Source organism: Mobula birostris, chromosome 5, assembly GCF_030028105.1.
Source record: "Mobula birostris isolate sMobBir1 chromosome 5, sMobBir1.hap1, whole genome shotgun sequence".
NCBI classification, from domain to species: domain Eukaryota; kingdom Metazoa; phylum Chordata; class Chondrichthyes; order Myliobatiformes; family Myliobatidae; genus Mobula; species Mobula birostris.
Window position 1 is genome coordinate 169,024,549 of NC_092374.1, and position 12,361 is coordinate 169,036,909.

Genomic DNA, 12,361 nt, shown 5'->3' on the forward strand with positions numbered 1-12,361 from the left:
CGTGCCCAACACTTTGTTGAAATATGCACTAGCAACCTCAATATCGTCATCTAAGGCAGATTTGTCATACTTACGTAAAGTTTAGCTTGCACTTAGCAATCAGGGGGTAGACGATTGTATCAACAACTGGGACCAAAATCAGAATCAGAATGGGGTTGACTGTCTGGGTAGAAACCAGATTAAAAATCAATCAGATTCTTTGTCAAAGGGGATCAGCTGATGAACACAGAATGCACCTGGACAAGTGAAGCATGCCTACCTGCATCTGATCAGGCTGGATATCAATCCCTCCCTAGAGATACGAAAACATTTATTAGTAACCATCAGCACGGCTGATGAAAAGGCATTCAATTTTGTAAAATATAGTGAAATTGTTCATTAATGTTCTTACGAAATTTCCATTCATTGTAACAGCTTGCAAAGTCCATCTTGAACCCTGTAGAATCAAGTAAGGAATCCTGAGAAATTATAAATATTTAAAACATGAATAAAATAGTCAGTCAGGAATTCAGGGGGGTGGGGGGAACCTTCTTCCTCAGAGAGGGGAGAGCAAGTGGATCTCCCTCTCACAGGGAGTGGCTGAGATGCAGGGGATGGAGGGAGGTGGACCGTGTCTTAACAGAGACACGTTGGGCCAAGAGCCTGTTCCTGAGCAGTACTGTTCCGAGCAATATTCTCTGCTCCAAGAACGGGGATGGGTCCCTGCAAGCCGGATGAAGAGGGGAGGACTGAAATGAAAAGGAACAGTAAACCTTGGGATTACCCGCCCCAAGAGGACTGCAGTGGTTTCGCCTCTGCATATCTTCGAGGCACAGATCAGCAGGTATTTAGATATTCAGGGAATCAAGGTGATGGGAATTATATAGGGAAGTGCCACTGAGATAAAAGATCAGCATTGATCATATTTAGAACAATGGACGTAGAATATAGAACATAGAACAGTACAGCAAAGTGCAGAACCATCAGCACATGATATTGTGCCAACCAATATAAAATAAGGCATCCGTTAGTCTTGCGAGACCATGGATCTGCGCCTGGAAAGTCTTCACTCTCCAGGGCGCAGACCTGGGCAAGGTTGTATGGAAGACTAGCAGTTGCCCATGCTGCAAGTCTCCCCTCTCCACGACACCAATGTTGTCCAAGGGAAGGGCATTAGGACCCATACAGCTTGGCACCGGTGTCATCACAGAGCAATGTGTGATTAAGTGCCTTGATCAAGGACACAACACGTTCCCTCGGCTGGGGCTTGAACTCACAACCTTCAGGTCGCTAGTCCAATGCCTTAACCACTTGGCCACTTGGCCACGTGCCCACAATCATCTGAACCCCTACACAACCATAACCTTCCATTTTTTTTTTACATCCAGTCTTTTTAATGTTCTTTTTGTATCAGCCTCCACCACCACCCCAGGCACGGCACTCCATGCACCTACTATCTATCCTCAGACCTCTCCCCTCAACTTTCCTCACTCACCTTAGACACGATCCTCTGGTATTGAGCACTGGCAGCCTGGGGAAAACGTATTGGCTGTCCACTCTATCTACACCCATCTATACGCCTCTACCAAGTCGCTGTAGTGGTGTGGTTGACACAAGGGTTGAACAGCCAATTTGTACTTCAATCCCTCTTATTCATGTTTGCTTATATACGGATGCCTTACCTGCTGGTCAAATAACGCCCAGAACATAGGAAGAGGGATGTACAGGAACAGAACTTTCAGCACCATCTTGATCTGAGCAATCAAATGCTCCTAAACCAGTTGATAAAGAGAAGAGATAACAAGAAGGAGGTGAGTTGTTTTCTCTGCTTGTACCGTCTTTCTGAAATGTAACGCAAATTGCCTCTGACCACCAGACTTGACAAATTCAGTGCTGACGCTAGCACCAACCTCTGCCCCCCTGACATAGAGCAAGGCCGGTCCGAGCGAGTCCTCCTGGCACACCCCGCTCATCGCTGAAAGCAATGTACAAATGGGATGGTGCCATCCATCCCTCACGACTTCCCCAGCACGACAGCGGCCTCAGGGTTGAGCAAAATCTCAGCAAGGAAGGAGACTCTCTGGCCCATTGAAGTCAGGGTAACAATTTTTAAAATCCCATTTTATTCTCCCCACATTCCCATCTGTTCTGCCCAGATTCTATGTTCAGGGGGCAACTTACCCCCCAGCCTGCATACCTTTGGGATATAGGACCAAACCAGAGCACCCCTGGGGAAACCCATGCAGTCACAGGGAGAACTTGCAAACTCCACACAGATGGCACCAGAGCTCGGGATTGACTAGCTGCGCCCCACTGTCGTCTGCTTGTACTCTCACCCACCCTATCCCCTCTTCCCTTGGGTGAACAAAGATTAGTCGACTTCAGCCACACAGTTAAACATTGTCGTTGTTGCAGGAAAGCAGCATCTACCATCAGGGACCCCCAACACCCAGGTCACGCTCTCGTCTCACTCCTGCCATCAGGAAGAAGGTACAGAAGCCTCAGGGGTCACATTCCCCAGTACAATCTGTAAGGAGGCTGTGTGCTCTCCCCGTGACCTCTGGGTGCTCCGGTTAACTCCCACATCCCAAAGACATACCAGTTAGTAAGTTAATTGGTCTTTGTTGATTGTCCTGTGATTAGGCGGATTGCTGGGCAGTGTGGCTTGTTAGGCCGGAAGGGCTTATTCTGCGCTGTGCATCTAAGTAAAAATAGAATAAATAAAATAATAAAACAAATAAATGAGCCATATCAGTCTAGTGAGGGAAATGGTCAGTGGAAGCTTTGGTTAGAAACATTTCATCAGTCAGATGAAAGGTCTTAGCCTGAAATATCAACTATCCATCTCCCGCCACAGACACTGCAGATCCTTCAGCATCTTGCCTGTCGTTCAGTGTAAGTGAGGGTCTTAAATGCACGTTTAAGATGGAAAGGACAAACTGGCAGAAGGAAGAGTAGCGACAGGCAGAGCTTTCAAATCACTGGCCAAAGATTCACAGAGATATTGCTTCAAAACATTATTGTCACCCATTATGATCTCAAACACATTACTCAAAAGAGTGTACAAGGAGCTGTTAAAGAGGGAGTTGCACACAGGCTATTCCTGGGTAGCATATACATTCTGTTTTCACGGATGTCCAGGGGTTGCTTTTGTCAGCAAGTTGGAAGATGCACAAAAATCACTTGATATGGTAACCATCCCTCCATAGTATTGTCATGAAAATAGTGAAAAGGTTGTAAGATTGATAAGAAAGAACAACTACTGAAAGAGAAGGAGAAGGAGGGGGAGGGGTAGAGGGAGGGGGAGAGAAAGGGGAGGGGGAGGGGGAGGAGAGAAGGAGAGGGAGGGGGAGGAGAGAAGGAGGGGGGGAGTGAGGGGGAGGAGGAGAGGGAGGGAGGGAGAGAGGGAAAGGAAACTAATTCTACTACACATAGAAATGAACACAATTCAGACTTTTGAATTTAATAACATTATAGGAACTCTTTTGTATGTAGGGCTGTATCCTGGGGACAGGTTGCAAATACATCAGAAATAAGCACTTCCCTGGACATGGGAGCAAAGCTGAACAGTTGGGACTCGTGATTTTATTCTTAGAAACTAGTATGGAAATAAAGTTCTTTCCAGAAACTTACATCATATTTGTCAGAAGCCCAATCCATAAAGTGGTCTCGTTTGGGATACTGGTTACTTCGGTGTTTGAATCTGTTTTTAATTGCAAACTGTCGGAAAAAAGAACACATTCAGTTTGACACATCATTAATGAAAGTTAATAAAAGTTTTAGAAAAGTAAAACATCAGAGGCCTCCTCAGAAACGTATGGAGTTATCAAGCTAAACAGCATGGAAACAGGCCTTTCGGCCCATTGAGTCCATACTGACCACCCATTTAGACCATTGATCGAGGAGCAGAGTTAAGCACTTCGGTCCATTGAGTCTGCTCTGCCAATCAATCATGGCTGGCTTTCTCAACTCCTTCTCTCCATAGCCCTTAACCCCCTTACCAATAAAGAACCTATCAATCTCTCCCTTAAACAGACCCAACAACTTGACAGCACTCCATCACAACAGATTCCACAAATTCTCCACACTCTGCCTGAAGAAATTCCTCCTCATCTCTGTTTTGAAAGGGACATCGCTTTATTCTGAGGCTGTACCCTCAGATCTTAGACCCTTCTTCTAATGGAAACATTCTCTCCACATCCGCTCTATCCAGTCCTTTCAGTATCTGGGAGGTTACTGATTTATACCAAACCTGCATGAGTCCCATTTTATGTCATCTCCACATCCCTATCCACTCCTCCTATAAATATGTCTGTCATGTATTTAATCATACAATAACTCATTGGATAGAACCTTGCAACAGCTCCCCCATTCAACGAGAACATCCCAGATCTTGTGTCCCACTTCCATTTTCTACACTATCCTCATATTCATAAATTTCCTTAGTATCCCAGAAACCTTCAATCTGTGTCTTGACTATTCCCAATGGTCAAACCTACACAGCTCTCTTGGGTAGAGAACCCTTCAAATTCTCTACCCTCCGTGTGAACGAATTTCTTGTCTACTCAGTCCTGAGTGGCCATCCTTCTCTCTGAGACTGTGGTCCCAAACACTCGATACTTCATTCAAGGTAAGATCATATCTCTATCTATTCTGTCAAGCCCATTAAGAATTCTTGGCGCTTCAAGAAGATGCATCATGGCTTGGAGGGGCAATTGCTCTGCCCTTGACCGCAGGAAAATGCAGGGAGTCGTGGACATGGCTCAGCACATCATTGAAACCAGCCTCTCCTTCACGGACTCTGTCTACATGTCTCGCTGCCTCGGTAAAGCAGCCAATATAATCAAAGACCCCACCCACCCCGGACACTCTCTCTCCTCCCCCTCCCATTGGGCAGAACATACAAAATATACATATACGGGAAAGAGGTGGAGAGAGTAGAGAATTTCAAGTTCCTCGGCGTCCACATCTCGGCTGACCTCACCTGGACTGCCCATATCTCTTATCAGGTGGGGAAGGCCCAACAGAGGCTCTGCTTCCTAAGGAAGCTGAAGCACGCTCTCCTCCCTCGTCACCTGCTGATCAACTTCTATCGGACAACTATAGAGAGCCTCCTGACGTATTGCTGTGCAGTGTGGTTTGCCAGCTGCACAGAACAGAACAGGAAGGACTTGCAGCGGGTGGTGAGGGTAGCAGAGCGGGTTATTGGCACAACATTACCCTCCCTCAGAGACATTTACACTGGCAGACTTCAAAAGAAGGCTACTTGTATTTCAATGGATCCCACTCATCCTGGACATCACCTGTTTTCCCCTCTACCTTCTGGGAAGAGATACAGAGCATTAAGGACGAAAACAAAGAGACTCCTTAACAGCTTCTACCCACAAGCAGTGAAATGTATAACACCCCCTTCCCTTCTCCTGCCCCCCTCCTAAGACGGTAGAGGGGGGCAGCTAAATGCATCACATTTCCAGGAATAGCAGGTGTGCAATAGTCCTACCCCCCCCCCATCCATATATTATTAATTTTGGACTGCACTCCTGAGGTTTTAGAGTTTATTTTATGTATATATTCTTTGTCATGCTGCAAAACGTTGAGCTGCTAAACTGTGTTTCATTGCTGCACAACAATGACGATAAAGATGTTCTATTCTATTCTATTCTAAGTCTGAAAGGACGCACTACCAGGCTCAAGCACAGCTTCTATCCCACCGTTACAAAGAGTCCCCTTGTACAATAAGATGGACTCCTTTTTTGGGCTCCTCACTTGGAGTACCGTGGGCAGTTTTGGGCTCCTTATTTAAGAAAGGATATGCTGACGTTGGAGAGGGTACAGAGAAGATTCACTAGAATGATTCCGGGAAGAGAGGGTTAACATATGAGGAATGTTTGTCCGCTCTTGGACTGTATTCCTTGGAGTTTAGAAGAATGGGGGGGACCTCATAGAAACATTTCAAATGTTGAAAGGCATGGACAGAGTGGATGTGGCAAAGTTGTTTCCCATGATGGGGGAGTCTAGTACGAGAGGGCATGACTTAAGGATTGAAGGGCACCCATTCAGAACAGAGATGCGAAGACATTTTTTTAGCCAGAGGGTGGTGAATCTATGGAATTTGTTGCCACGGGCGGCAGTGGAGGCCAAGTCATTGGGTGTATTTAAGGCAGAGATTGATACGTGTCTGAGTATCCAGGGCATCGGAGGTTATGGTGAGAAGGCGGGGGATTGGGACTAAATGGGAGAATGGATCAACTCATGATAAAATGGCGGAGTAGACTCGATGGGCCGAATTGCCGACTTCTACTCCTTTGTCTTATGGACTCTTGACCCCACAATCTACCTCATTATGATCTTGCACCTTATTGCCTCCCTGCACTGCATTTTCTCTGTCGCACTTCATTCCGCGTTCTGCGCAACACCCAAAATGCTGAAGGAACTCAGCAGGTCAGCAGCATCTGTGGAGGGGCATAAGCAGTCGCTGTTTCAGGCCCAGATATTTCTTCAAGACTGATGAATGGTCTTGGCCCGAAACATCAGCTGTTTATTGCCCTCCATAGATGCTGCCTGACATGCTGATTTCCTCCAGCAATTTGTGGGTTGCTCTGGATTTCCAGCATCTGCAGATTCTCTTGAGTTTATAATTCTGCATTCTGTTATTGTTTAGGCTTATAACTACCTTGCTGCACTGTGTAATGATCTGATCGGTATGCAAGACAAGCTCTTCACCATACATGGGACAATCATAAACCAATTCCAATTAGAGACCCCAATCTTCAAAACTTAAGGGCATAGGGCCAGTGTGCTTAACCTTTACCGACTGAGTAACTCACCATCCCAGGAAACTGATAAGTTGTCGTTTCATTGCTCTATTACAAATACATCCTGAGTCAGAAAGGTCAGACCTGTACACAATGTTCCAAGTGCTGTCTCATTAGGAGCCTGTTTAACTGCAGTTAGATATCTTGATTCCTGTACTCAAGACCTTCTGTATTGAAGGCCAACATACCATTTGTTCTCTTAACTGCTTGCTCAACCTGACCATTACTAATTTTTACTAATTCACGTACAGACAAACCCAGGTCCCTTAGACAGCAATACTGTTCAATCTCTCACCATTCAAAAAATGTTAATGGGAGGGAATTGTAGGTGCTGATGATTGCGTGTTAGTAGCTGAGATCTGACGTTCATATGATTCCTGCTTGATTATTTCCAGCCCCGATGTTTCCATGTGCTTGGGAGGAGCTTTGCACTCTTTACTAGTTACCTTGATGACTGTACACCGAGTGGTAACGGTAAAGATCAAAACTGGCATTGGTCAGGGTTGATGTATCCATAATCTCCCTCTAGCTGCCGTGCAGATCTGCTTGTCCAAGGTGTGTCGATGGGCTGAGATGCTGGGGTGGGAGGAGGCTTGTGAGAGACTTACACCAGCTGGGTGAAGTGGTCTGTCTCTGTGCTGTGTCCTCTATGCAACTCTTTGTTCAGAGCAAGTGCCTGGAGAGTCACAGTGTGACTACAGCATAAATCCCCAACTCAAATCCAATTGCAAATTTTGTCTCTTTCCTTTGACTTTTCTGACAACTACTCCACTTTTTGTCTTGGGTGCCGAGCATTCTTTTTCCCCTTTTCCTGCCAATCCAGCTCACCAAGCTGACATTTTAAACCATCCTTCACCGAACTACACCCATGTGCCAGGTTGCCCCAACTTCACCCACTCTCCATGAACAGAGCCGTTAGGCATTGCACATCTGCCACTTTTGAGGGGAATCTGAGCTGGAAAGATGATCCCAGGGTCCTGAGGCAGAGTTTAGTCCTTGATCATGATGAGGCAAGATTATTGGACCCATGCTTTACTCCCTCACAGCATTTAGTTCCAGCAACATCCAGGAACGTTAACCTCGGAACGGGAGATGTAGAATTCGCAAACACACTTCCCCAATGAGAGCAACCAGTTTCTGCTACACTTGTTCAAGAGCACAGACATTAGTTTGCAGGAGTGTTAGTTAGCAATCTGCGACGGCACAAGCCAGCAGGTATTGAGAGGAAGTCACATATTTATGTTCATATCCTCCTCACGATGCCTACTCTGCTGCTTTGCATTAAAGAATTCGATTCCTAAGTTGTTACTTACTGCAATGCACTTGCAAACTTTAAGCACGATATTGCCCTGTGGAGAAGACTTCTTGTACAAGGGACTTCCTCCGATAAATACAACTGAAATACACAAAATGCAACGGTTAATCGGGAATGATCATTTGAATGTGAAGCTTCTCACAAGCTTAGAGAACAGTTGGGAACCCATGGATTGTACTGAGAGGCTTGCCACATGTCCCATCAAGTGGGTCCAACAGTACCCAAGGAGCTCAACACCATCCAGGACAAAGCAGTTCACTTGACTGACGTCTCACCCACCATCCGAGGCATTCCTTCCCACCACTGCCGCCCACAATGGCTGTGGTGCAGGTGCAGCAGGCAATCAAGAAAGCAAATGGGATGCTGGCCTTCACTGCTAGAAGGGTTAAATTTAAGAGCAGGGAGGTTGTGCTGAAACGGTACAGGGTACCGGTGAGGCCGCAACTGGAGTACTGCAAGCAGTTCCAGTCTCCTTTCTTGAGGAAGGATATACTGGATTTGATGGCGGGGCAGTGGAGGATCACCAAGTTGATACCAGAGATGAGGGGGCTAGACTATGAGGAGAGATTGAGTTGTCTGGGACTGTACTTGCTGGAATTCGGAAGGATGAGAGGAGATCTTATAGAAACACATAAAATTATGAAAGGGATAGATGAGATAGAGGCAAGAAAGCTGTTTCTGGTAGGTGAGTCTAGAACGAGGGGACATAGCCTCAAGATTCGGGGGAGTAGATTTAGGATGGAGATGAGGAGGAACTGCTTTTCCCAGAGAGTGGTGCATCTCTGAAATTCTCTGCCCAATGAAGCAGTGGAGGCTACCTCAGTAAATATATTTAAGACAAGGTTGGATAGATTTTTGCATAGCAGGAGAATTAAGGGTTATGAGGAAAAGGCAGATAGGTGGAGATGAGTCCATGGTCAGATCAGCCATGATCTTATTGAATGGCAGCGCAGGCTTGATGAGCCAGATGGCCTACTCCTGCTCCTATTTCTTATGTTCAGTGTACACCGTCTACAAAATGCACTGTGGTTCCTCACGCAGGCTATGCTGACACCTCCCATACCCACGAGCTCCAACATCAAGGGCAGCAGGCACAGGGGAACACCACCACCTTCAGATTCCCACCCGAGCCCCACACTACCCTGACTTCGAAGCACATCACTAGAACTCCATTGTCACTGGACCTGAGTCCTGGAACACCCTCCCCGCTAGTGCAGTGGGAGCACCTTCATGAGAATCAGGGACGGGCAGTAAATAATGCTCTTTGCCCACGGTGTCAGATCTGGGAAAATCAATGAAAGTAACAGTAAATCTCCAGCTCTCATTTTCACCCTCTCTGATCCACCCTGTCTGATTACTATTTCTTTCACATTACACCATCATCTCCCTTGTCCGTTATTCTCACTTGCCTTCCATCTTAACACATCCTCCCTTTTGTCTTTGCTCAACCCCCTTCCCTCCATCTATTCATTGAAAGGGTGTGGGCTTCTCAGGCTGAGCCAGCGTTTAATTGCCCATCCCTTGTTGCCCCTGAGAAGAGGGTGGGAAGATGCTGCTTGAATCGCTGTATTCCTTGAGGAGTGGGTACACCCAGAGTGCTGTCAGGGAAGGGGATTCCTGGATTTTGACCCAACGACGGTGAAGGAACGGTGATATATTTCCAGCTGAGGGCGTTCTTTTGCTGCCCTCGTCCTTCTGACTGGTAGAGGCGATGTGTTTGGAAAGTGATGTCTCAGGAGTCTCGGCAAGTTGCTGTTCCCGTAGATGGTATGAACTGCTTCCACGGTGTGTCAGTGGTGGAGAGAGGTGGTTGTGAATTGGGTGTTTACCATCTAGGCAGCTGTGTCCTGGACGATGTTAGGCTTCTTGAGTTGCTGGAGTTGCGCTCACCCAGCCACCTGGAAAGTGTTCGATACACTCCTAGCCTAAACCTTCTAGATGGTAGAGTTTAGAAGGTGAGCACTTATCAAACTTCATTTATAACTTCCTCTAATCTTGATGAAGATTCATCCACCTGACACATGAAACCAATTTCTTTCTCCACAGATGCTGTCCAGCTCACTGAGTACCTCCACTGTTTTCATTTCATTCCCATTTCTAGGAGGCAAAGACATCTTTTACTAAAGGATTCCCAACTCTGGTTCAGGGACTTCTTCGAGCTTTTGTCAAATGTCCTTTGTCCTTCAAAATGCCAAATAAAATAGCCTTCCATCCTATCCCCTGCCCTCAATAATTACAAGGAGAGGGTTTTACTGCAGAGCACTTTCAAAAAGTTTGCACAGGGATAACGGGCTGAAATGCCCCCTTCCACAGTGTATAATGTTTCAAACTAAATGAGACATAAAAGATAATTCTGCAGCCCCTTCTGGAGATGGTCATTCTGAGTATACCTCACTGTATTACTGAAGAAGCCAAGTTTTAATTCCCAGAGGTTCCTGGACCACATTATAGCATTGACGGCGCTTAATAAACCAAAAGTCTATGATTATTCTCCCTCCTGAAGGTAAGGTAAATTATTGGATGCTATATCTATAACCAAAAGACCCCATGTGATTACTTCACCACCAACATCACTTCCCCTGTAGTGACGACTGATATTGGAAAGTGATACCGGTTACAGTACATTTCTTGGGGGAAAGAATTAACAAGACTTACTTAGAGCCACTGCCATCAGTGCACCTGGGACCCCAAAGGCCAGAGGATAACATGCCTGGGGAACACTGCCACATCTTTGTTCTAAAACAGAAGAGCATTCCAAGGTTAGAAGGCCAATAGGCAAAACCATTTTGTGAATTATTCAGGGTCGGGTATAAAATGTAAACAAAGATGCAAGCAATCTGCCTAGATGAATTTTGTGAGGAAGGCTGGAATGCATTGGTCAGGAGGACAGGTTTTGGAGGCCACCCAGCTGTACCGGGCTCTGGAGTTCTGAGAGTAGCTTGGGACACTGCACTTAAGGCTGGACCTACTGCCCTTGGAGGAAAGCTAGATCAGACTCACCAACAACAGTGACGATCAAAATGTGCTACCCCTTCAACAATGGCAGAACATGCGCAGGTTTTCACTGAAGTGTTATCATCGGGCATCACATCAGGCCAGGTGGCAAAACACTGGGTGGAAGAGAGCGGTATTAAGGAACTTCCTAGAGGAGTGAGGGAGGAGGAATCAGGAATTGTGGGATGAAGCACTGAATACATGGCCACCAATCACAGAGTAATCAAGATGATTAGAAGCCCAGAAATGGCAATCTGCATGGGTTGTAGAGACGGAAAAGTTCGGAGGAGAAGTGATTGACGAGACAACAGCAAGGGTCTGAAGGAATATATCACTCAGACCAAACTTGCCTACCCTGGAGTTTGGAACATTACCTAATGGGGAGCTTAAGATGATTGTAGGTCTTCAGAGGATAGATAGCAGGGAGAGTCTATGGCAAATGGACAAGGCCACAAAATCAAAGGGAGTTCTCTCTGCACTTTTTCAAAGGCTGGAAAATCTGGAATGCTGTCCTTAACAGCTCAAGGGGTAAATAGTTTTGAAAGGCCAATGGCCAGAAACATCAACTCTCTTTCTCAGCCTAACCAATTGCAAACACAACTTGCTACGTTGTAATTTTCTAGGTCCTTACACCTTTGAAAGACTTTTTTTTTGTAGGCAGGAACTTTGAAGCTTGGGAACCAGGGTGAGTAAGTTGAGCTGAGCCAAAGACTAGCGATGGCTGTATGGGTTCAAGAAGCTGAACAGCAGTTTTCTTTGTCCTTTTCCCCTTTTGTGAAAACAATGTATGGAGTGATAATCAACTCCATTGATGAAAACGCAGTTGCACAAAGCCACATACAATCGCTGCATCCGGAAAATGGTAGAAATCAAGAATACTGGATTATTTTGCAATTAGCTTTGATGCGTTTTCAATCAGAATGTTGATCAACAAAGAGTGATTGGCTTGGAGGAGTTTCCAAAAGCTTTGCGGCTGACAGATGTACGTTGATACTTGCTTCATCAGACATGCATACCTCTCAGGATGGGAGTAACAACTGTGGAAATTAGACTTCCTGCATTGATTGATAAATAGAAAATTGAGAAGAACTTGCTCCTTTGCTTTTCCTTGAAAGAAAGAAGAGAGAATTGACTCCAGCTGCAATAGGAACCAAGTGCATTTTTACAGATCATCACATTTACCCGGCAGCATTGACCCAGTCCCGGTGTAGTTGCTGATGTTACAGTAGGTTTAATGATGCTTAAGGTCATATCTAAA

General features: G+C 45.9%; 1 protein-coding gene across 2 annotated transcripts in view; it reads right to left on the reverse strand.

The window, feature by feature from the left end:
• LOC140197361 (solute carrier family 15 member 1-like) overlaps nucleotides 1-12,361 on the reverse strand; it is a 59,108-nt gene that overhangs the window by 26,701 nt on the left and 20,046 nt on the right. For both annotated transcript variants that reach the window (XM_072257314.1, XM_072257315.1), the window contains exons 7-14: nucleotides 12,120-12,210; nucleotides 10,765-10,845; nucleotides 8,108-8,190; nucleotides 3,613-3,699; nucleotides 1,662-1,751; nucleotides 392-436; nucleotides 260-292; nucleotides 75-163 (exon numbers count right to left, since the gene is read on the reverse strand). In XM_072257314.1, the coding sequence (XP_072113415.1) occupies nucleotides 75-163; nucleotides 260-292; nucleotides 392-436; nucleotides 1,662-1,751; nucleotides 3,613-3,699; nucleotides 8,108-8,190; nucleotides 10,765-10,845; nucleotides 12,120-12,210 (599 nt within the window). The remainder of the gene's footprint in view (nucleotides 1-74; nucleotides 164-259; nucleotides 293-391; nucleotides 437-1,661; nucleotides 1,752-3,612; nucleotides 3,700-8,107; nucleotides 8,191-10,764; nucleotides 10,846-12,119; nucleotides 12,211-12,361) is intronic.